The following is a 20951-nucleotide window of genomic DNA, read 5'->3' on the forward strand; positions in this document are numbered from 1 at the left end:
CAGTTCTGGGCTCCCCAGTACAAGAGGGATGTGGCACTACTGGAGCAAGTCCAGCGAAGGGCCACAAAGATGATTAGGGGACTGGAGCATCTCTCTTATGAGGAAAGGCTGAGGGAGCTTGGCCTGTTTAGCTTGGAGAAGAGAAGGCTGAGAGGAGATCTTATCAATGTGTACAAGTATGTGAAGGGAGGGTGTCGAGAGGATGGGACCAGACTCTTTTCAGTGGTGCCCAGCGACAGGACGCGAGGCAATGGGCACAAACTGAAACACAGACACTTCCATCTGAACATGAGGAAAAACTTTTTCACTGTGAGGGTGACAGAGCACTGGAACAGGTTGCCCAGAGAGGTTGTGGAGTCTCCTTCTCTGGAGATATTCAAAAGCCGCCTGGACGCGATCCTGTGCAATGTGCTCCAGGTGACCCTGCTTGAGCAGGGGGGTTGGACTAGATGATCTCCAGAGGTCCCTTCCAACCTCAGCGATTCTGTGATTCTGTGATTCTGTGAAAGGGCAGCAAGGGTTTGGATGGTCAGAGAGAGGGAAACAGTCGTCCCTGCTCTTCCCCTTGTTCATTGTGGAATCTGTTGGTCCTCTTTTCCCCTTGCCCTTCACATGCACTGAGGTGCAGGGGATACCATGTCTCTGTGCCTTTCTACCATGCTTTCAGATTTTCAGGGCTTTTAGCCTCTTAGGGTGCATGAGGGCCTCTCTCTCTGCTTCCCGGTCTGACTGGGAACTGAAGAGCCTCATTCATTCCTCAGAGAAGGTTGAAACTTCTGGATCCTTTGAGGCCATGTTATTGTGAGCCCCTTTGCTCCTCCCTGGCCCTTCTAGTGTGTCCTGAACTACTCCTTGGCCCCTGGAGGGATCTCGACAGTACTCCGGATTCAAACATCTGAAAAAATGGGAAGGCACAAGCCGTCCTTTTGTACTGAGGGAAATCTGGCTGAACTACCAGTGATGAAGCCAGCACCGAGGGGAAGCTAAATGACTAGCTTCCGAGCCCAGCTGGAGTCCGTGCTGAAGGGAGATGAGCTGAGCAGAGCAGAAGTCATAGCAAAGGGGGCATGAGGCCGGAGCTGAACCTGATTTGAGGGACAGCTTGGCCTGCATAACCAGGGAGGTTTCTGGCCTTCTTCTGAGCTGCTGCCTGTGGTAAATGTGCCCTGCTGCAGCACTGGAAAACTGAGCTGGATCCCTTAAGATACAACATGTGCTTTCATTTGATCACACTCATGAGATTCTGGAGAGGGATTCAGTATTTGTCGCTTGCCGTTTCCAGCTGCTTCCCCTGCCTTTTGTCACAGCGTGGCCTCTGGTGCCTTGCACAGTGACCTTGGCTGTGCAGAGCTGCCCCTGCCCATCCACATGCACTGGTCATGGCAAATGGAGGCGGAAAGGTTGAAGGGGGCTGCAGGGTGCTCCCGGCGGGGTTAGAGGTAAGGTGGCTCCAATGTGTATCTCAGCTCCTGCTGTCATTTTGTGCAGGACTTGGGGATTTGCAAGAATTGGGGATTTGCTGAGCTCTCTCTAAGCATGGCATCAGCATAGTCCCTAGTCAGTGAACACGGAGTGTATAGGCCAGCAACATGGCTTGCTCACTCAGAGTTGGAAGAGAATAACTGAGTTCTCATGGTGGCTCAGAAAACAGAGCTTGTATAGACAGGAAAGCAGTATCTCTTGTTGGACTGAGATTTGTGTGTTCAGAAGCTTGTCTAGTTTCTTTCTTTTTTTTAACCAGTTTCTCTCATAAAAGCTATTGCCTCTCCCTCCAAATTTTTGTCTTGCTTATAGCCTTAGACCATCACAGCTACAGTGCAACCACTGCTACATGGGTGGAGCAGGTAGCATCTTTTTCTGATTTCTGTTCTTTTATTCCAGGACATCTGCACAGGGGCAGAATTAAGGTAGTTTGGGTGCTTGGTTTGAGAACTGCAAACATAACGCTGCGTTTCTGGAATTTCTAACATTTGAACTTTTTTTTTAACCTATAATTTTTTTGGAGAATAAAATGCTCTTCTGTGAAGAACACGTGCTTGTAACCTTAACTTCACTTAACAGAGGTTTATTTTGCATGTTGGGAACGTCTTAGCTTTTCAGTAGTGTTCCACCAGAGAGCTAAGGAAGCCTTAGGAAAAATTCCCCCCACTCTTGCTCAAACAAGTTCAGGAGGGGACGTTTGCTAACTGAGATGTTGGGGGCAGTGTGGGTAGCAGTCTGCCGCCCATAGACATATGGAGGCACTCAAGAGCAGGGAATTTACTTGGGTAAAGACAGCTCTGCGAGTCTGCCAAGGTTTGTTGGGGACACAGTATCAGCACAAACTGGTCTGAGCTCCCGATTTTTTTGCCTCTCTTTTCAGCAGCACCTTGTGTTTTTATCTTCTGCGATTTAGGATGCCTGAGGGTTCAGAGAGGGTGCGTGGGTAACAAATTTTCAGTTGAGATATTGAAGCTCCAAGGAGCAGAGAAGGCAGTGATGTCTACCAAATGCATCAGTGAGGAATGTTAAAGAAAACACCAGATGGTGGGTTACAGAGAAATTGGGTTCTGTGCCCCAGGCCTTCAGTCCTGGCCATAGCAAATTCAGTAACTGATTAGCCACAGGCTTTGTGCTGACTTGTGGTTGCTGTATGTGGTCACCAAATCATGACAGTGGGTCTGTGCACTGACCCTTAGAGCATATTTTGTCTATTGATGAGCCAATGGAGATTGAGAACCAAAATCAAAGGGGAAGAACTCTTGAAACCAGAGTCCCTTCTCTCTGAAAGCTGGACATTCTTGGTGTTTGTGACTTGATGGAGCTGTGCAGTACTGTTTTTGCCAGGCCACACTCTGCTTGCCCCCTGCAAGAGGCTCTCCTGGATGACCCTCTCTTTCTCCCCCATCACAGACTGCTCTATGGACCTGCAGTGCCTCTCGGCTCCTGTGGCCGCCTCCATCCCCATGAGCGAAGGGTTGGCCCCTTTGCCCTCCGACTCAGATGCGAAGGGCCTGCCTACCTCACTCCCTGCTGCCAGCTTGCTCCCATCTTCAGACTGCGTGTCCCTGCCAGTGCCTGAAAGCGTGGAGGACTTCACAGATGGTGACATCATTGGGGAAGAACTGGACTCCCTCCTTGACTCCCTCGCTGAGGGATCACAGTACCCTCTAGTAAGAGTGGGCGCTGCACGAGTCGCTTGCTTTTTGTTCCAAATAGGTCCTTGGAGCATGTGTATATGCTGCCTCTCTCTGTTACTCTTTCCTCCTAGCTGTTCCTCTGGCAAAACTTATTCACTCCTTCCTTTATTTCTGCAACGGGCTTGTGAGTATCTAAAGAGGCCCCCTCCAAGCCTTCTTTGCTGTGTGGCACATACAGCTACATGGAGCTGCCCCTCAAAAGGTACTCAAGGTAGCCCTCACCCATCACCACCTTCTCCCTGGCTCCTGGTATCTGTGGATTTGAAACAGGTGTGAAGGTAGAAATGAGTGTGCTGCAACAGGAAAGCTGATCTAATTGCCTAGTATTTTGTGCAGGCTGCATTCAGCCTGAGCTCTTCAAGCAGGTCTGTGTGCTGTAGAGACAATCTGTATTGATGCTTTTGCTGGATTTTAGTTGCCAGTGTTACTGAAGTTCTGTGAGCCAGCTTGAGTCTGAAAGCAATATAATCATATCCATGCAGGAAGCCTCTTGAGCCGAAAAGCTCTTCTGAGAGGTGCCAAGAGCAATGGTCATTACTGTGACCTCCGTGCTGTGTGTGCTCAGCTGTACTGTTGCTCAACCTGAGCTGCTTCAAGTGCTCAGCACAGAGCTGCCTGGCAGACTGACTAGCTCAGGTAGCCTGACACCTCCTCAGAGACCTTGGTGCAGACTGTTTGCAGTGTAGATAGATTGGAAGATCTGTGGGAAGATGGCGGGCAGATGTTGCTGTTGGGCATCCTTTTCTCCAGATAATACAGTGTGCTCTTGAGTGGGAGCCTCTTGCTCTCTCTGTGCTCTGTGCACTCATTCTCTGCTCCTCATTTTTAACATGCTGTTTATCTTCCCCTTTCCCAATTCCCTGAAGTCTCTGGTTCAGGGCACCATTCCCACCAACCTGCCAACAGAGATGCCCCAGCTGATTCCTGTGTTTCCGGGGGGAACCCCACTGCTGCCCCCAGTTGTGACAGCCAGCATCCCTGTCTCCACCCCACTGCCACCTGCCTCCTTCGGCCTGGTGATGGATCCCACCAAGCAGCTCTCCTCCTCCTCTGTCCTGGATGCCTTCGAGCCCCCGCCGGGGGGAAGTGGTGGCTCCACCTTAGATTCTCTGGATTCCCTGGATCTGCTCCCCTACACAGACTCACGGCTTGATGCCCTAGACTCCTTTGGGACTAGAGGATCGCTGGATGCCTTGGATTCCTTTGCCATTGGTAGGTGTGGGGCAGGGGGGAAGGTTGTGCTGTTTTATCTATGGATGCATGCCAAAGTTATTTCCTTGAGTGCTGAGAAGTCTGTCATACACCTTTGTCTGCCAGTGCTGCAGAACAGGAGTACAAATCGTAGAGGGCAGAGAATTGTCTTGGACAGAGCAGCTGAATATGTCCAGCTCAGTGATAATGAGAAGGTCTATGGGTGTGTCATCCCAGACAACCAGTACATGCAGGGTGTGAAATCTCAGAGAAGAAAAGAATGTCAAAGGTATATAATGATGAACAATGAGGTCTAATCCTGGTTTGGTATCCAGGGTACTTCCCTTGGCAAAATTTGCTAGACCATGAGGTGATTCCTCTACCCTCCCCAAATGACTCTATATCATTTTGGACCAAACGGGCAAAATCCTGGTAAGGGTTTTACGTGATGTAGGACCTTCTTGCAGTGGGCAGAATGGCAGAGGCTAAGGTCTAGGAGGTCTCTCCCATTCCAGGTTTCAGGGCAGTGGGTGTCCTGTCACAAGGGGCACTGCACTCTCATGTCACAAGGAACCAAGCTGTACAGGGGTGGTGGTTAAGGAGCAGGTCCCTTCCTGTCCCAGGAGGGAAGGCAAGCTTCTTGGCTGGGTCATGCCCAACATTGCATGTTGCCAGCAAAAATATTTTGAGAGGAACAGAGATTGGCCACTCACCTCAAAGTAGGCTCAGATTTGCCTCAGGATTGGGCAAACTCAGAGCTGCTGCCTTGGAAATGCAGTCAGCTTGGAAATGGGTTCAGTGAGGTTTGGAGGACAAGAGTGTTCTTCCTGGACTCTTTCAAGACTTAGATGGATGGCTTGGGGAAAAATACTAAAAAGTTATGAAATAAATAAAGCAAATGGATTTCACAAGCAGTTGTTTGTCTTTCTGCGAGTAGAACAACTTCTGAAAGTGAAATGATTGTTTTTGTTTTGTGGAATTTTCTTTTTCTCTTCATTTGTCCAGAAGAAACCAGCCCTCAGGAACTGCGACACCCACCTGGCAGCCAAAAACCATCCCCCGTGGTGAGTGAGCAGCTTCCTCATGCTGATGTCCCAAGGTGCCCTGGAGCCAAGGTAGTAGTGACTTGGGTGATGTAGGTAATTTGGGCCCCTCTTCTTAACCTGCCCTAGTGAGTGTTGCCTCCCATCTTGTGGCGAGGCAGGTAAAGACTTCCCCAGAGGCAGCAGAAAGACACTTGTTCCATCTTTTATCTGTAACTCCAGCATATTGGCGATGTAAATTCAGTTGTAGGATCAACAGGGGGTCTTGGAGGCCAGTGTCCTGATATGTTTGGCAGCCGCATAGCACTGAAGGATGAGGCACTGTAAGCCAGCTTCGTCTTAAGACTAGTGAGATTCTTTGCTCCTCTCTGCCCCCATGAGAAGGCTTTTCCAGATGTAGTGTTCTGCCCTTGTCCCCTGTCTCCAGTCTGGAGGGTAAGGGAGAGAGCTATTCCCTGGTTAGCCAGTTTGGAACAAGAATTATTCTTCTCAGGTTTCTGTCATTCTGCTATTGCCATTATGTCACTGTAGAGCAAGGTCTCTGTTCTTCTCAGTTTCATCTGCTTCATGAAGACTAACTTGATAAGCGGTTCTTTTCACCCAGGTTTGGGTAGGGTTAGATTGAGAGTCTTCAAATGAAGAGCTGGTTGTGATGGAAGGAATGGGAAGGGAGGGCCATTGTGTTCCGTGACTGACAGTGGAAAACTGTTGTCCCTTACTGAGAAAGAAAGGGGCATCTCTTTGAAGAGAATGTCCCACATTGTTATCTTTGAAAAAATTGCACGCAGCTCTTTTGGAGATGTTATCTCAGATGTCAACATTTTGAGGGTGAAAATGAGGAAGGTTGTTGGGAGACTGGAATGGGGTGTAGAGTTGGAAAGGGGGTCTTTCTTACCCATGTGGTTGCAGAGCTTAGGAGAGAGGGGTATATGTTTTTTTTCAGGTCAGCCTAGGTGGAGTGAATCACCCGGCTGTTCCTAAAGTCACTGAGCACCTACTGTCCCAGGCAGAACCAGTAATGCCCAACACAGCCCTGCTGGTGAAGAACCCCCTGGCATCCACTCACATCTTCAAACAAGCCTGTCATATCTGCTACCCCAAAACAGGTAATGCATTTGCTGTGTCACCCAGAGCATTAGCCCTGGTTGGGGTTTGCCCTTGCCCCAGCTGATGGGGTCCTTCTCTCTTGCAGGGCCCAAGGCTGGTGATTATACCTACCGGGAAGGCTTGGAGCACAAGTGCAAACGGGACATCCTGCTGGGCAGGCTGAAGAGCTCTGAAGACAAGACCTGGAAGAGGATCCGTCCTCGCCCCACCAAAACCAACTTTGTAGGATCCTATTACCTGTGCAAAGGTGATCTGGAGGGGATAGGGCTGTCAGTGGCTGGGCAGGGGCTGTAAGGTGCATGCCAGTGAAGGCTGGGAGGGGACTTCCAGTGGGGATCACCTGCTGCCTTTGGGGTTTTCCTCTTCCATCATTAGCCCCCCCCCTCACCCCGGCAGGGCTTTGATTCTGCCTTGGGAAAAGCTCTCTCTGCCTGCTCCTCTGCTCCAGCCCATCCCTTGGTATGTGCATAAGATGTGACCAAACTGGTCTCTGAGGCAGTGTCACCTAATGAGGTGGGGAGAATGCAAGAGTCAAGATAACAGGGCTCATCTGTGCTGGGCAACTTAATCTGCCAGTCTTTTTGGGCAAACCCCAAAAAGGGTTGATTAAACCACAGTGTGTCCCTGGCCAGACACTGAATTAAAGCAGGCCTCCATTTTGAAACAGTTTTCAAAACAGATGGAATCTGCTTCAAATTTTTACTGTTCATTAGTTTGGATTGACTTCCCCAAGTGTCCTGGTGTAGACCTACTTGGGAGGGGGGGAGTGAGGGGCATCTTTAAAAAAAAAAAAAACAACCCTCTGTTTTCTTGCTTTCAGCTTCTTGTGAGGTGTGGGCAGTGGGAGAAGACGAGAGAGAGCTTAGTTTCTGACTGGGCCACCCTCCCTGTGTGGTGGTGTGTGCTGTTTGTTGCTTTGTAGATATGCTTAACAAGCAGGACTGTAAGTACGGGGATAACTGCACCTTCGCGTACCACCAGGAGGAGATCGATGTGTGGACTGAGGAGAGGAAGGGGACCCTCAACCGTGACCTCCTCTTTGACCCGCTAGGTGGGATCAAGCAGAGCAATCTCACCATTGCCAAGCTCCTGAAGGAACATCAGGGCATCTTCACCTTCCTCTGTGAGGTACAGAGCTAGGGGGAGGGAGCAGGCACTCTTCATCGTCTCCTCAGTGTGCATCTGGACTGTTGATACGTTGCAGCCAGTGCCCTGCTTCCAGAAGGGCAAAGAGCGATGGATGCAGTAGTGTAAGAAAAAGAAGATAGTTTCCTTCCTTACCTCTGCAGCTAAATGGGGTGCACACAGCCACATGGCGTTTAACTACCTGTCTTTTCTTCTATCTTGAGATATTGCTTTGAAGTGTAATTTTTTAAAAAAATCAGAACCCCATAAGGCAACAACTTCCCGCCTGGTATACATTGCTGTTATCCTGGTGTAAGCCACTGCTGAGCCACTGACTGAATCGGTGAAGGATTGGCTCTTTCTCTCTTAACACTCAGCAGCAGTGAGTTCCCCGGGCTGGCAGTGTTAGATGTAAAGGGACATGTTCTCTTGCTGTGAACTGGCTGTTCTTTCATTTCTCCCCATCGTTTCCCTTGTTCTTGCTCTGATGGCCAACTGGGAAAGAATATGTGGATCTGACCAAAATTTTCCCAACCGCAATGGAAAATATTGTTGAGAATAAGCCAAAAATGTTATCCTGAAACTTTTCCAAAAATACACTTACTATATTTTAAAGCCCTACCACTAAGTTTTCACCAGGCTTGTTCTAACTTTGAACATTAGAATAGGCTGGCTCTGGTTCTTCTTCCCCTCCCAAGCAAAATGACTCTGGTTCACTTCTCTCTAAGATTTTCCCAGCATGCTAATTTTTCTCTTCTCAGATTTGCTTTGACAGCAAACCCCGGATTATCAGCAAAGGGACCAAGGACACACCATCTGTCTGCTCCAACCTTTCTGCCAAACACAGTTTCCATGACAACAAGTGAGTGAACATTGCTTGTGTTGATGGGAGCAATCTCTCATGTGTCCAGCCAGTTTAACTCCAGGGCCATGGTTTCTTTCTTTCTTTCTTTTCTGCCCATGGGTTCCCATCATAGGGCAGCTCAAAGCATGATAAATAGCGTGGTATGCTTCACTCTGCATGTTTGCTCCTGGTGCTGAGGGATTTAAGGCATGAGCAAAGCCCTTTGGGGTCAATCTAAGTTTTCCATTGACTTAATTTGGCTTTGAGTTTGGCCTTTACATAAAGGTCAAACCAAAGATCCTTTAGCTCTGGATCCTGCTTCTTACTGGCTGGTAATGAATGTTTAGAAAAATGGGTATAAGAAACATGTCAAGTACTCAGTAATACAACCCCTTCTGGCTCCTGGCAACTTGAGACTTGGGGACTTCCTGAGCCAGATGAGTTGGTGTCTTTGCTGCATGTTTTGAAATGTGTCTTATCTCTGAACTTGAGCAGGACATCACCTGTAGGCTGGGGAGATTGAAAATATCTATCTATCTTGCTACAGAGGGGGCAGGAAGGAGTTTGGTTTTTGCAGTGGGAGTTCACCTCTGCCAGCATTGATTTTTCTGTATTTGTTGCCTGCCTGGTTGAATGTGTGGAAGTCAGATGTAAGGAGGAAGGGGTGAAGATTCAGTCCACTGATGCTTCATATTTCTCCGGCTTGGCTGCAGGTGTCTAGTCCACATTGTGCGTTCCACCTCCTTGAAGTACTCCAAGATCCGCCAGTTCCAAGAGCACTTCCAGTTCGACGTGTGCCGACACGAGGTGCGTTATGGCTGCCTGCGGGAGGACAGTTGCCACTTTGCTCATAGTTTCATCGAGCTCAAGGTCTGGCTGCTGCAGCAATATTCAGGTGAGTGTGGCTCTGGGTGCAGGGCTGGTGGTGCATATACCCAAGTTTTCTCCAGCGTGTGCATGGGACCAGCTGGGAGAGAAACAGGGTGTTTTGGGAGCACTGAAAAGCTGTTACTCTCGTGTACATGTACTTCATCTCTGAGATAGAGACAGGGCCCAGGTGTTCTGTGAGACAATTTGCTCTTTGTCCCTCTACTGGTGCTACTGTAAATTGCAAACTGGGAAACCTTACCTTTGGGACTAGCTGCATAAGTTGAAATGATTGTTAGGTAGAGCTGAATAACCAAAGGTGTTTTGGTGTTTAAATCCTGTGGAAGGCCCTAAATAGCAGTTGTGCCCCTGGATGAAAGTCTGGCCCAGTGAGAATCATAGAACTCATAGGTGACAAAGCAGTTATAAAAAGAAAACTGTGCCTCTCCAATTCCTCTGAACAAGTTCACCAAGAGTGGGAAATGACAAGATACTTTGCCTTTCCCAAAAAGCCTTTGACAAACTGCCTCTGAAGAGGCTATTACAGAAATGATATTCAGGTCACTCATATAATGACACTATATCCAGTAATTTCAGTCTTCTCTCTCTGACACGCTCGAGGATTTCTCCTGCTGTTGACTGAGTAGATGCTTTTGTTGGTCCACCCACAATGCTACTCGGATCTTTTTTCACTGTGACATCTTGTTTAGTGCAGGCCCCAGCATGGTAATTGGAGCACTTCAGAGAGAAAAGGTGTTACGAATGCTTCTCGCCATTCCTTGCTTTAATTGGGGGCAGCTTCTTTCACGTACTGTTTAAGTGCCTGCTACTGTACTTCAGTACAGTCCTCTGCCTCGGCTTGGCTTGTGAGTGACAATGATGAACAAATGAGATGTTGTGGCAGATGCCGTCTTTTACTCTTCCTGTTTGGCCTCACTTACTTGTGGCTACAGAGAATTAAGTTACACCAGTTTCTCAGGCAACATGTTGCCTGAGAGCCGTAGGCCAGGACTACTTGCCTAAATGCTTGTGAGATTGCTTGTAGTACTTTGGGCACCTTGCTGTCTTCCCCTCCCCCTGTACATAAAAAAGGAAATTTCTTCTCTCCCTTCCTCTTCAGCCTGTAAGAGAAATAGATTAGATTTTTGCTCTTGCCTTCTTTCCTTGAATGAGTGACTTCCAAAGGGGAAGCTGAGAAGATGAAACAAGTTATGAGTTTACTTGCAAAGGTGATCGGTAGGCTTTGTGTTTATTCCCATCTTTTCTAACAATCCGAGCACCATCATCTTTTTGTTTTTCCGCAGAGTTATATATATCTGCCTGCTCTCCTTGTGAGCTTTCCTTCCTGGGCTGGTAGTTTATTACCTAACTGTAGCCCTGGTTATGAAAATAGAGACAAAAGGTAGCTGTGGCCAGTCTCTGGGAAGGCTTTAACATTGCAGCAGAGGGCTTGGCCTGGGCACCATTTTCTCTGAAAGCATGGGAACAGGGCGTCATTCTTAGCATCTTCCATTTCTAAGTCAGTGGGCTGCTGTGTTAGACAGACACTTGAGCTTTTACAAGGCATGTGGCATTGTTCCTGGTGATAAAGGATTGTACTAGCAGAGAAAAGGTTCTCATGAGCTGAACATGTGGGAGGGCAGGACTGTTTCCTGGCTCACTGCATCTGTTCGCAAACATACTGTGCTATCTTCTTCCAGCAGTGGGAGTCACAGAGTCTTTGTCCTCACCAATGATGTTGCAAAAGATGCTAAAATGTTACAAGTAGTCAACACATGGGATTTTTAATTCTCAGAGCATCTCTTTGGGACAATTCATGCTTTGTGGAGATGGGGTATTAGAAAACAACCTTTCATCTTCGGGAGGGTTTTTTTCCAAGCATGACATTTCTAGACCTTGTTGAGTTAGTTTGGATTTCTGGGAGCTGGAGAAGGCAGTCACATGCCGAGGACTTAATTTGAAATTCAGTTCTTTGTCAAGAGCTGCATACAGTTCTGCCATTGGTTCTGAACCCCCAGGATCACAGCACAGGTGTGCAAAACAGAGAAGATGGAGGTTACTTTGGCCCTTTCCCTTCGAGATCCAGTGCCACATTTTAACTCTCTATATGGTTTTCCCAGACTTGTAGTTTTTGTCCCCTAAGTACAGATCAGGGCTGGCCACATGTAGTCCCCCATCACCTGAAATATATGGGCTCCCACATCAGGGACTGTATCTGTGTGCCATGCCTCAGGAACACGGCACCTTAATAAAAGCTGTTAGCGAACACAAAGCAAGTGACTTCATAGCCTCTCTGTGCTAGGGGAGCTGTATTAAGGCAGCCTTCAGCACCCCACTTGTTGCCATCAGCTGACAGTTATAGGATACTTCTCAGTTTCTTCTGGCTGCCATCTCAGATCTTTATAGCACTCAAATAACATGGCTTTTCTCTACCAGAGCCAATCCACACCATTAGCAGCCAGAGTTTCTATTACTCTTACATACTTTTCTCTTGTTTAGTGCTCTGAGATTCCTAGTGCCCATCTAGCTGGGTTTGTGCTGGCAGGGGCTGTTCCCTCAACACTTGATTTGATTGGGAGCTAATTCCTTAGATAATCTCTGATAGTTTTGTTTGTTGGCTGATGTTACCTTGCTGATTCATGAGACCTTGTAGATCTTTCCCTGCAGGTTACGTGCAAGCAGCTGTTTCTTGGTTGGTTTTGCACATTTTGTCTTTCCTTGCTACCTTGGCACACTTTGTGTTTGTCTTGATTGAATTTCATATTTTCTCTTCACTTGTTGATTGGTGACCCCACACACAACCAGAAGTATGTAACAGGCTAATTAATCCCAGCACGAATTAGATGAGACTTCTGGGGTCTTGGAGAGGCTGGATATCTCAGACAGTGGGATATCTGTAATCTCCCATGCCAGTGGCAAAAACTCTGATATACAGTAGATCAACAGTAACAAACCATTATCTTCAGGGCCCTAGGTGGGATCTGTTGATTTGGGTTTGGGGGAAAGACTTGGTCAAGGTCTTAATTCCTAGTCAAGAATCGGCAACATTTGTGTCCTTTGCATGCAGCCTGAGCAGAGCACCAGATCTGAGTGAGCCCTGGTGGCTGAACTCTTCCCCTCTTGCCTGGCTCAAGCGAAAAAGCAGGAGTGCTGGAGTTAGGAGATTCCCTAGCCTGTGCTTGAACACATTCTGTGGTGGTGTCAGGTCCCCTGACAACCCATGTGCATAAGTTACCTGTGGGACTGTCAAGACTTGTCAGCCACACAAGAGCTCCCAAGCCCCAGTGCCAGAAGCTCTGCAACCCTTCCCTTCATCTCTTACGTTGACCAAAGCAGGATAGTTCAGTCATGTCTCTGCCTTATTCCCAGGAATGACCCATGAAGATATTGTGCAGGAATCTAAGAAGTATTGGCAGCAGATGGAGGCACATGCTAGCAAACCAGCCAACAGCATGGTAAGACGCATCCAGGGTTTGCAGCCTGGTTTTGCTCCCTGCTATTCCAGCACTTTCTCTCCCTTTTCTTCTCACTGTTGTGCCTGACGAGTCACAGGCAGACCAGGCTGGTCATTGAGGAGGAGGACGGCTGAGAGCTTTCCTGTTTGCTGTGCTAGTGATGAGCTTTGTACCTTGTTTTGCAGTGTTTTATCTGCTCTGTTCAGTGGTGGGGACAAGCTGCCAGGGTTGGGAGGGCAAGGCATGGAGAATGGTGCTTTCTGCCGTAGCCTGGTAGTGAAACCAGGAGACTTTGGGGACCATGGTCACACAGTGTGGAAATCAAAGAAGTCCTGCTGCCCTTTAGTGGCCAAGGGACAATACGGCAGTTTGCATGGTTCCTCTTAATAAATGACTCATGACACACAGGACTAATCTGAACACAGGAGTGGGTGGAACTTGCAGCTCAGGGACCACCTGAGGCTAATCAAAGATCTTCGTGGCTCTTTGCCGGGAGAAGGCTGAGAGCTTTGTGTCTGCTTTGTGCCACCAGTCTCTCGGTACGAGAGCACATGCTGCTGGCTGCACCCTCTGGCACTGCCAAGAGCTTGCTCTGGAGAGGTGAGTTATAAGCAAAGGGCACCTCTCTGTTTGCTTTCTTCCAACCTATTGGTTACGGGTGGTGCTGTTTTACCATCTTTTTCACTGAAGGAGGTGTTCTCTAGTGTGGGAGCAGAGCCCAGTGAAGACGATGCCCAGCCCAGCCCTGGGTTGAACTAAAGCAGCTTTGCCATTAGAACAAGGAGTTTTCCTTCAAAAGATATGGCCAATGAGATGAGAAGCTTCATGCCTCCCAGCAAGCTCTGAGGTGCAGGAGCAGCCCTCTCCCCTCCAAAGTGGCGGGGAAAGTGTGAATCCCTCTCGTTTCCACCTGACAGCTTTCTTTGCACTTGCAAAGGCCTGAGCTCACCACCCCTAGGCCTGTGTCTCACTGTCAGAGAAAGGGTGTTTCATCTTTGTTTGGGGTCTCTCACCCAAGAGTTTCCTTTGCAGGGACAGCCACCGAGTCCAGCTTTTGAGCACCCTTGTAGAGGTGTTTTGCAGGATCGTGGTGTAAACCACCCACATGATGCGTGGCAGTTTTTTTGGACTGGCAATGTGACAGCAGAAGTATTATGAAAGCTGTAGGGAGCTGAGGCTGGGCAAAGCAGGTGCAATCAGCATGGCTTAGCCCAATGGGAAGGACTCAGGTGACCTGCACTGATATTCGCAGTAGGCTCTGTACCCATCTACTGGTTGTGCTGCATGAGATGAAGCCAACTTTGAAAAAACCCTCGATGACATATGTGCACATCCCATTACTGCTCCTGTGGTCTGAAATGGCCAGGGGAGAAGGTGCTGGCTGAGGAATGGGAAGCAGTAGCTGTCCAGAGCAACCAAGTTCTAGTCCCCAAAGCTGTCTGACTTCCTAAGCAATTTGCTCTAGCCTCTCAGGAAGCTGTAGGATTGATCCCAAAGGTATGGGGCAAGTTTCTACAGCCTATGTTATATGAAAAGTGAGCTCAGATGATCCGAATGGTCCATTCAGGCAGAATTGACTAGGATCTCTTTCTAGCCTGGCATGGGGACAGAGGCAACTGTCTGCATTTCCACAGTGGAGAAAATTTTAGTATTAATCTGCCACATTTAGTGACAATAGTTGGATTTATATCAGCAGAGTCTAGTGACTGGTTCTGTCCTGCCTGCTGTGGATCTGCCTGCATTTTCCAGTCTTGCCATTCTCTGTGTGGAGTCTGGGGATAGAAAAGATAGTTGGACAACTGTTTTCCTGTAAGCCTTGCAGCTTCAAATTCACCTTTGTCTGGAGGTGCTGCTGTTGGAAGAATAAGTTGTTTCCTGAGGTAGGCCATTAATTCGTTGTTTCCTGGCTTTTGCCATGCTGTCTAACTTTGTGTAATGCCCTAAAGACCCTGAGATGGGGAATCTGCTAGGCAAAGGCCTGGGAGCAGCAGATCCATGCTGGAGAATCTACCCTTCTTGGCTGGTTTTCACTGTTCTCTGGAGCCCGTGGGAGCACTCCTGTTGGGCCTGATCCAGGTGTACCAAAAGGACAGGAGAAGGTGAACTGTAGATAGATGGTTGGCACCAAGCTGAAGGTTCGTTCAAGGGGTGAGGATGGCATGTTCAGTGGTGCCAGCCGCAGCATTGCTGCAGTATCATGACTCATTTTCTCCCTTCTCTTGTCTGGTTTTATGCAGCTCATGGGGCCACGCTGTGTATTTGGTGTAGCCTCCTGCCTAACACAGACCATTGCCTAGCCCAGCAAGGGCAGTGGCATTTAGCAGAATAGCCTGTCCATGTTAAAAATCTCAGATATGGGACATGCTTCTGTGAGGATGCTGTCCTAGACCCACGTAGCAAATTTGCTTCTAGGGAAGCACGAAAAAGAGGATTGTCAGTGTTTCCCTTGCATTGCTCTTGCTGGTATAGAGCTGGAAAATTGAGATGGGGGAACCCAGTCACTTTATACCAGTTAAATGTGAATAATGCAAGTCACTAATGTGTAGTGCCTCAGTGTTACAATCCTCTCCCATGGAAAGTGCTGTTAAAAAGTACTGAGTTTCTTTCCATTTCAGTGGGGAAGCAAACTGCTATTCAGGTTTATATATATGTTCAGATTTTTGTATATGTTTGCTTTGTATGTATTGTTAGGAATATCTGTATATTTTAACTGTAGTCTTAGTGGAAAAAAATGTCTCTCAGACAGCAGGCCTTCAAGCACATCCTCTGAAGCACTTGAGGCCTAGGCAGGTTAGTACAGGAGGAATGAGGGTTTCATTTCTGACTGTTGAGGCTTGCAGGGGGGCAGAGGATCAGGAAGAAAAATGTCAGTGCCTGCTGCATCTGCCCATAGGGAGTGGGCAGAGAGATATGTTCTGTGCCATTTGGGCAGCGTTCAGGGTTCATGGCCCATGGCAAAGCCTGGTTTCACCCCACAAATGCCTGTCAGAGCTGGACTGCACTGTTGGCCTTTCCAAGGCCTCGCTTTGTGATGAGGCAAAGCAACAGACTTGTTGGTGTGGTGGGAAAGGGCCTACTGGCTGCACCATTGGTTGTCTGTAGCAGTTGACAGCTGGGCACTGGCACCGTGCAGGGAGCTGGAGAGAGTCAGTCAGAGCCATATGTGTTTGCAACTGCAAACCGTGGCTTTGGCATTGGCACATACTCAGCCAGAGGGCTGGGCTCCAGCATGAGATGTTGGCTTGCTGCCAAAGACCCTGGGGGCAGGAATAATGTGATCTGTTGAGAAAAGTTTACTTTTGCTATTATTTTCTCCAGTCCAAGCAGGCTCATATGACTCAGAGTTTTCTCAGCATCCCTCCAGCTTTCGAACTTGGCTGCCTGGCAAAGACAACTTCCCAGGAGTACTGTAAAAGCAGACCCCTTCTTCCCACTGTTCTGTGTGATCTGCACTTGACTTGGCACCTTCCGGTCTTCAGAAGCAAAGTCGCTCCCAGGGATTTTGCTGTGCTCTGGCATAGCTGTCAGTCAGACTCAGCAGATGGGGGCACACAGGGGAGAAAAGAGGCAGACAGCATACAGGTATCCAGCAGCCATGATGGTGCAGGTCAGGAGACCTACCAAGAAAAGGAAGATGAAGATATTCCGCTTGCAAAGCACCTACCATTGATCTCACATCCGGTCCCACATGTTTGCAGGGCTCTCAGAGAAGTGTTTGGGGACTGCTGCAATATAGGAGTAAACCCAGTAGCTGTGAATGGAAGAGGCAGGCATCAGAAGACTGTTATTGGTAGCTGGGTGCCGTCAACTCTGCCACATCCCTGGGAATTGAGGGCTTTTATCCTTCGGCTGACTTCCAAGAGCCATTGGGGCTGTTCTGTTTTACCTTACTAGCCAGCTGCAGAACCCCCATCAAAATTAGCTTCAGAATTAGCAATTTAAGCATAGAGAGGAAATAAAAACCCCTCTCTCTAATGACGGATACTTGCATCTAAGTACAGTTCACTCGGTTAGGTGGCCAAGTAGCTCAGGCTCCTCAAATAGTCCCCCAAGGACTCGTGGCTCCTCCAGAAAATGTTTCAGAATATCTAAGAAGGGAAGTGTGAGTGGCTGTGCTGGGGCTGTTGCTTTCTGTGAAACATGAAGTGGAGAACTGCCATGCCAAAGATTTTTATTTATTTGGTTGCCATGGTGCATAGCTAACACTATATTGTCTGGCTTCATAACAAGGGGTGGTGCCACAGCCTGAGGCTCTTTTGCCTGGCTTTGTCTGCCAGAGCCTCATGTGATCCTGCTTTCCACACTGTTAGTTATCAGCAACCTGCCAGGTATGTGTCTTGCCTTTACAAATACAGTCATGTAGCAGCAACAACAGCAGCTTTGATTTTCTCTTTACTCCTAATTCCCTGGAAGCATGCATGCCCTGTGGTGACCAGCAGTTTGTATTACTCTCATGAAGACATGCAGGGGGCTATTTTTGCCAGAATTTGTGGAAAAGCAGCCCAGATCACCAGGATTACCTGAGAAACACTTTCTTGATCTCTGATCTGTGGTGCCTTCTGGAGCCATTGAGTTGTAGAATAATTTTCTTTGGAGACTAAGTGGAGATTAAAACCACTTTTCAAAGGCCATGTGTTTGAAAGAGAGGCACCCTGTAAATACATTTTTGGTGAGGCTTGCTGCCCTCTGCAATATCCCAGGTCTCAACCCTGCTCAACCTGCAGCTTTGTGTTTTTATTGGTTGCCAGCATTGGTGAAAGGTGACAGACGAGCTGGATCACGTGTCAGTTGCCACCAGAAAGGTGTCTTGCAGGTGAATAGGCTGGAATTGCTGGTGCTTTTTAAGAGAGCTGATGGTTCTCTAGAAATGTCCTCTTGCTGGGACATTTGGAGCAGTGATGGCCTCATGTAGTCAACACAATTAAAGCTCAAGTCTCTGGTTAGTTTTTCACCATGGTGGAGGATCCTTTGTTTGTCAGATCTGCTTTTTTAAAAGACTGGGTCTGGAGGATGCAGAGTGGTAGTTGAGAGCTTATGTAGCCTTTCCTGGGAGATGATTTAATTGTGCACCATCCTGTGCTTGCTGTTTTTCCTTTGCCAGATGATGTACATAAGATTCACACTGCTGCTAATCAATTAGTGGCAGAAGCCTGCTCCTCAGGGACATGGTTTGCCTGTCTGCTCTTTATAAGATGCGTAGGGTGAGAAGCCAAGGCATGGCAGCTGGTGTGGGCTGCTTATCTGGTGACAGGCAGAGAGCTGTTTTACTAGTATGTAACCTTTGGGCTTCATGGTCTGCTCCAACAGCACGATGTTCTTTTAGGCTGTGGTTTCTTGCTTGTACCCTCACCCTTCACCCTTGCTTATATCCACACCCTCCTGTGCCTGGGGTCAGTGGCTTCCAGTCAGATTTGCTATTTGGTTTGGAAATGACCTGGAGACACTAGCCTTGCGGCAGTTTTAGACTTTTATGTCTTCTGATAGTGGTACAAAATGTAAATGACTTTCCAGAGATTTGCCCAGAAAATGCGAGGCAGTGGTGATAAAGGATTCACTCCTTTTTCCTCAATCTGTGACTATTAATCCCAAAACAGCCTTTTCACAGGGACGGAGAGAAGGCCAATAAAGTTAAGTGGCCAAGAGAGCATGAAGTATGTGAATTACAGGTTGCATGTTTGTCTAGAAATCATGACTTAACCGTGACTGTGTAATACAGTGCAAAGGAACTGTGAGGGGTGGAAACCTGCCCAGAAAGGGCTTTGAGGAGTCAGCTCTGAGGACCCAGCTCAGACTTAAATATTTAAGTGTCAACTGCTAGCTGTAACGTGAGCCTGTTGCTTCAAAAGCAGGAGAGGTGGGTCCTATGCTGTGGTATGGTCTGGCTTCCTCCATCAGGTGCTCCTTTGGGCACTCTCCAGGGAGAGTGAGGGGAATGTGAATTGCTCTCCCTGCAGGAGAATAGGGGTGAAGCACTGAGGAAAGTCTCGCAGAGCTTGTCTGTACATGGAGATACACTGCAGGGGTTTTAAAACCAAGCCTGGTCAGTGCTTGAAGCTGCCAGGCTGACTGCACCATTGGCCAAATGTCAAAAACCAAGAAATGCTGAAGCAAGGAGTGGTTTTGCTCCAGTCTGGTATCTTGATGGGCCACCAGCTAACACTGGCGAAGGAAAGCTCTGCTGTGTCACTGGGGAGACAGATATCTGGTTGCTGGCACATGCGTGTGCTGGAAGCTGCTGTTTGGGGGGTGCAGCTTGGCTCTGTTCATCTGAGGTGGTAGTTCTCTTTTCCAGGCTTCCACCCGGGCTCCCACATCAAGCACCTTTGACCTCCAGATGAAATTTGTGTGTGGCCAGTGCTGGAGGAACGGACAGCTGGTGGAGCCAGATAAAGACCTCAAGTACTGTAGTGCCAAAGCCCCCCACTGGTGAGCAATGCAACTTGTTCCCTCCACCCCTCCTTAAGGTCAGGAATTTCTCCCCGTATGTTCTCCGGGGCTTCATTTGGCCTTTTTGGAAGAGCCTGTGAGGTTTTCTAGCAGCCTCTCCGTGCTCAGGGTGATATTTGTTGCCAGCATTGTGCATGACGCATTACAGCTAGACTGTTGCTCCTGGCACTTTCAGTCTAACTCCTGCAGTTCCCTTTTTTTCCAGCTCTATCATTTCTTCTCAGCAAGATCACTTAAGACAGTTCTCCTCTGCTCTTGTTTATACTCCTTGCTGTTTGAAGATGTCTGTCATCTTGCTATTAGTGATGATTCAAGGCATTCTACTTCCTTTTAAATTAGTTTCCTAAGGGTTTACAGGATTTCACTTCCCATAACCCAAGCCACAAATGCTGTCTAGAGTCTTATTGCAAATATAAGACCTATAATTCAAAAGAGAGAGAAACAGCAGTTGCTGGAGGAAGTGAGATGGGGAGGATCGCTTCCTGGAAAGGGAAGATAATACCTCTTTGCAACTGCTGAATAGAGCTGGGTTTTTTGGCCAGGGTATCCCCTTCTGATCCCTTGCTAGTGCTGCAGGAGAATTAGTACTTGCTGGCACCTGTTCATAAGACAGTGCTTGTCATAACTTGCATTTCTACTGCACCTTGCAAGCAGAAAATATTCCCAGATGTTTTTCATGGACTTGATTACACAAGAATTGGCTATGTCAGAGAGTGGAATGCAGTTGTTTAGTACCACGCGGTAATGTCACGCAACAGTTAGAGGAATCCTTTTGTGGCTTTATGGGAAGAGATACTCCAGGAAATATGCGAGAAATAGTGGGAGAAATCCTCCTAAAACACCCTTCTGCTGACTTCTCTGCCGCACATGTGAATGTTTAGGAGCAGCCAGATAGTGGTGTGGACAAGCTGGGCTAGAGAATTTGGTCATCTTTGAATATTCAGGGTCTCTGAGGAAAACAGAACCTTGTTCTACCCTTCCTTTTCCTCTCTTGATTTATTCTCTCTTCTTTAGTTGGACAAAGGAACGTCGTGTTCTGCTGGTGATGTCCAAAGCAAAGAAGAAGTGGGTGTCTGTCCGACCACTGCCTTCCATCCGCAACTTCCCACAGCAATATGACGTAAGACCCTCGTCCTACGCAGCTGGGTGCCCCTTTTCCTTCTCTCCCAGCATGGCACAGCACTTTGAGGGCAGGTTTCTTGTAGACCTGGCAGAGAAGCAGGCAAGTGTTGGCTGAGGTGGGAGGCAAGGACAAACTGAAGGCAGCGAGATTGCAAACACATCCAGCAACAGGGGTGGAGCATGAAAAGGAGCAGCACTTGTTTAAACCGCTCTGTGCACATACACAAGTTTCTGGCGCTGCTGATAATGCAGTCAGCATCTCAATAACTGGCTGGCACAGGGTTTGGGAACAAGATTTAAGTCTCCCCTCAGGTCAGGGTTTCTCAATGTGGATGAGAGGCAAGACAGGGCACTTGAGAGAAGCCAATCCCTGCTTTTGCTGTGGCTGTTCTGCTGTTAATTGTGAAACTTGCTCACAATGTATTTTGAAAGCAAAATTAAGAACTCAGCAAAAAGCCATATGCTGTGAGGAAAACTACAGATATCCAACCCCAGCCCAGAATGTGGTAATTGATAATTTCTCTTGTCCTCTCTTTTCCTTTCTCCCTAAAAGGAGAAAGCTGCTCTCCCT

General features: G+C 48.1%; 1 protein-coding gene across 5 annotated transcripts in view; it reads left to right on the top strand.

Moving 5' to 3' along the window:
• The window catches only part of ZC3H7B (zinc finger CCCH-type containing 7B), a 48605-nt gene that overhangs the window by 18769 nt on the left and 8885 nt on the right, over positions 1-20951 (top strand). For 2 of the 5 annotated variants that reach the window (XM_067310554.1, XM_067310559.1), the window contains exons 9-19: positions 2893-3152; positions 4046-4391; positions 5376-5485; positions 6357-6519; positions 6606-6767; positions 7443-7648; positions 8407-8507; positions 9203-9384; positions 12726-12811; positions 19104-19237; positions 20273-20378. In XM_067310554.1, the coding sequence (XP_067166655.1) occupies positions 2893-3152; positions 4046-4391; positions 5376-5485; positions 6357-6519; positions 6606-6767; positions 7443-7648; positions 8407-8507; positions 9203-9384; positions 12726-12811; positions 19104-19237; positions 20273-20378 (1856 nt within the window). The remainder of the gene's footprint in view (positions 1-2892; positions 3153-4045; positions 4392-5375; positions 5486-6356; positions 6520-6605; positions 6768-7442; positions 7649-8406; positions 8508-9202; positions 9385-12725; positions 12812-19103; positions 19238-20272; positions 20379-20951) is intronic. The other 3 variants (XM_067310563.1, XM_013947832.2, XM_067310571.1) reach the window with 2 other exon arrangements.

This window comes from Apteryx mantelli, chromosome 1 (genome assembly GCF_036417845.1).
Source record: "Apteryx mantelli isolate bAptMan1 chromosome 1, bAptMan1.hap1, whole genome shotgun sequence".
NCBI lineage: Eukaryota > Metazoa > Chordata > Aves > Apterygiformes > Apterygidae > Apteryx > Apteryx mantelli.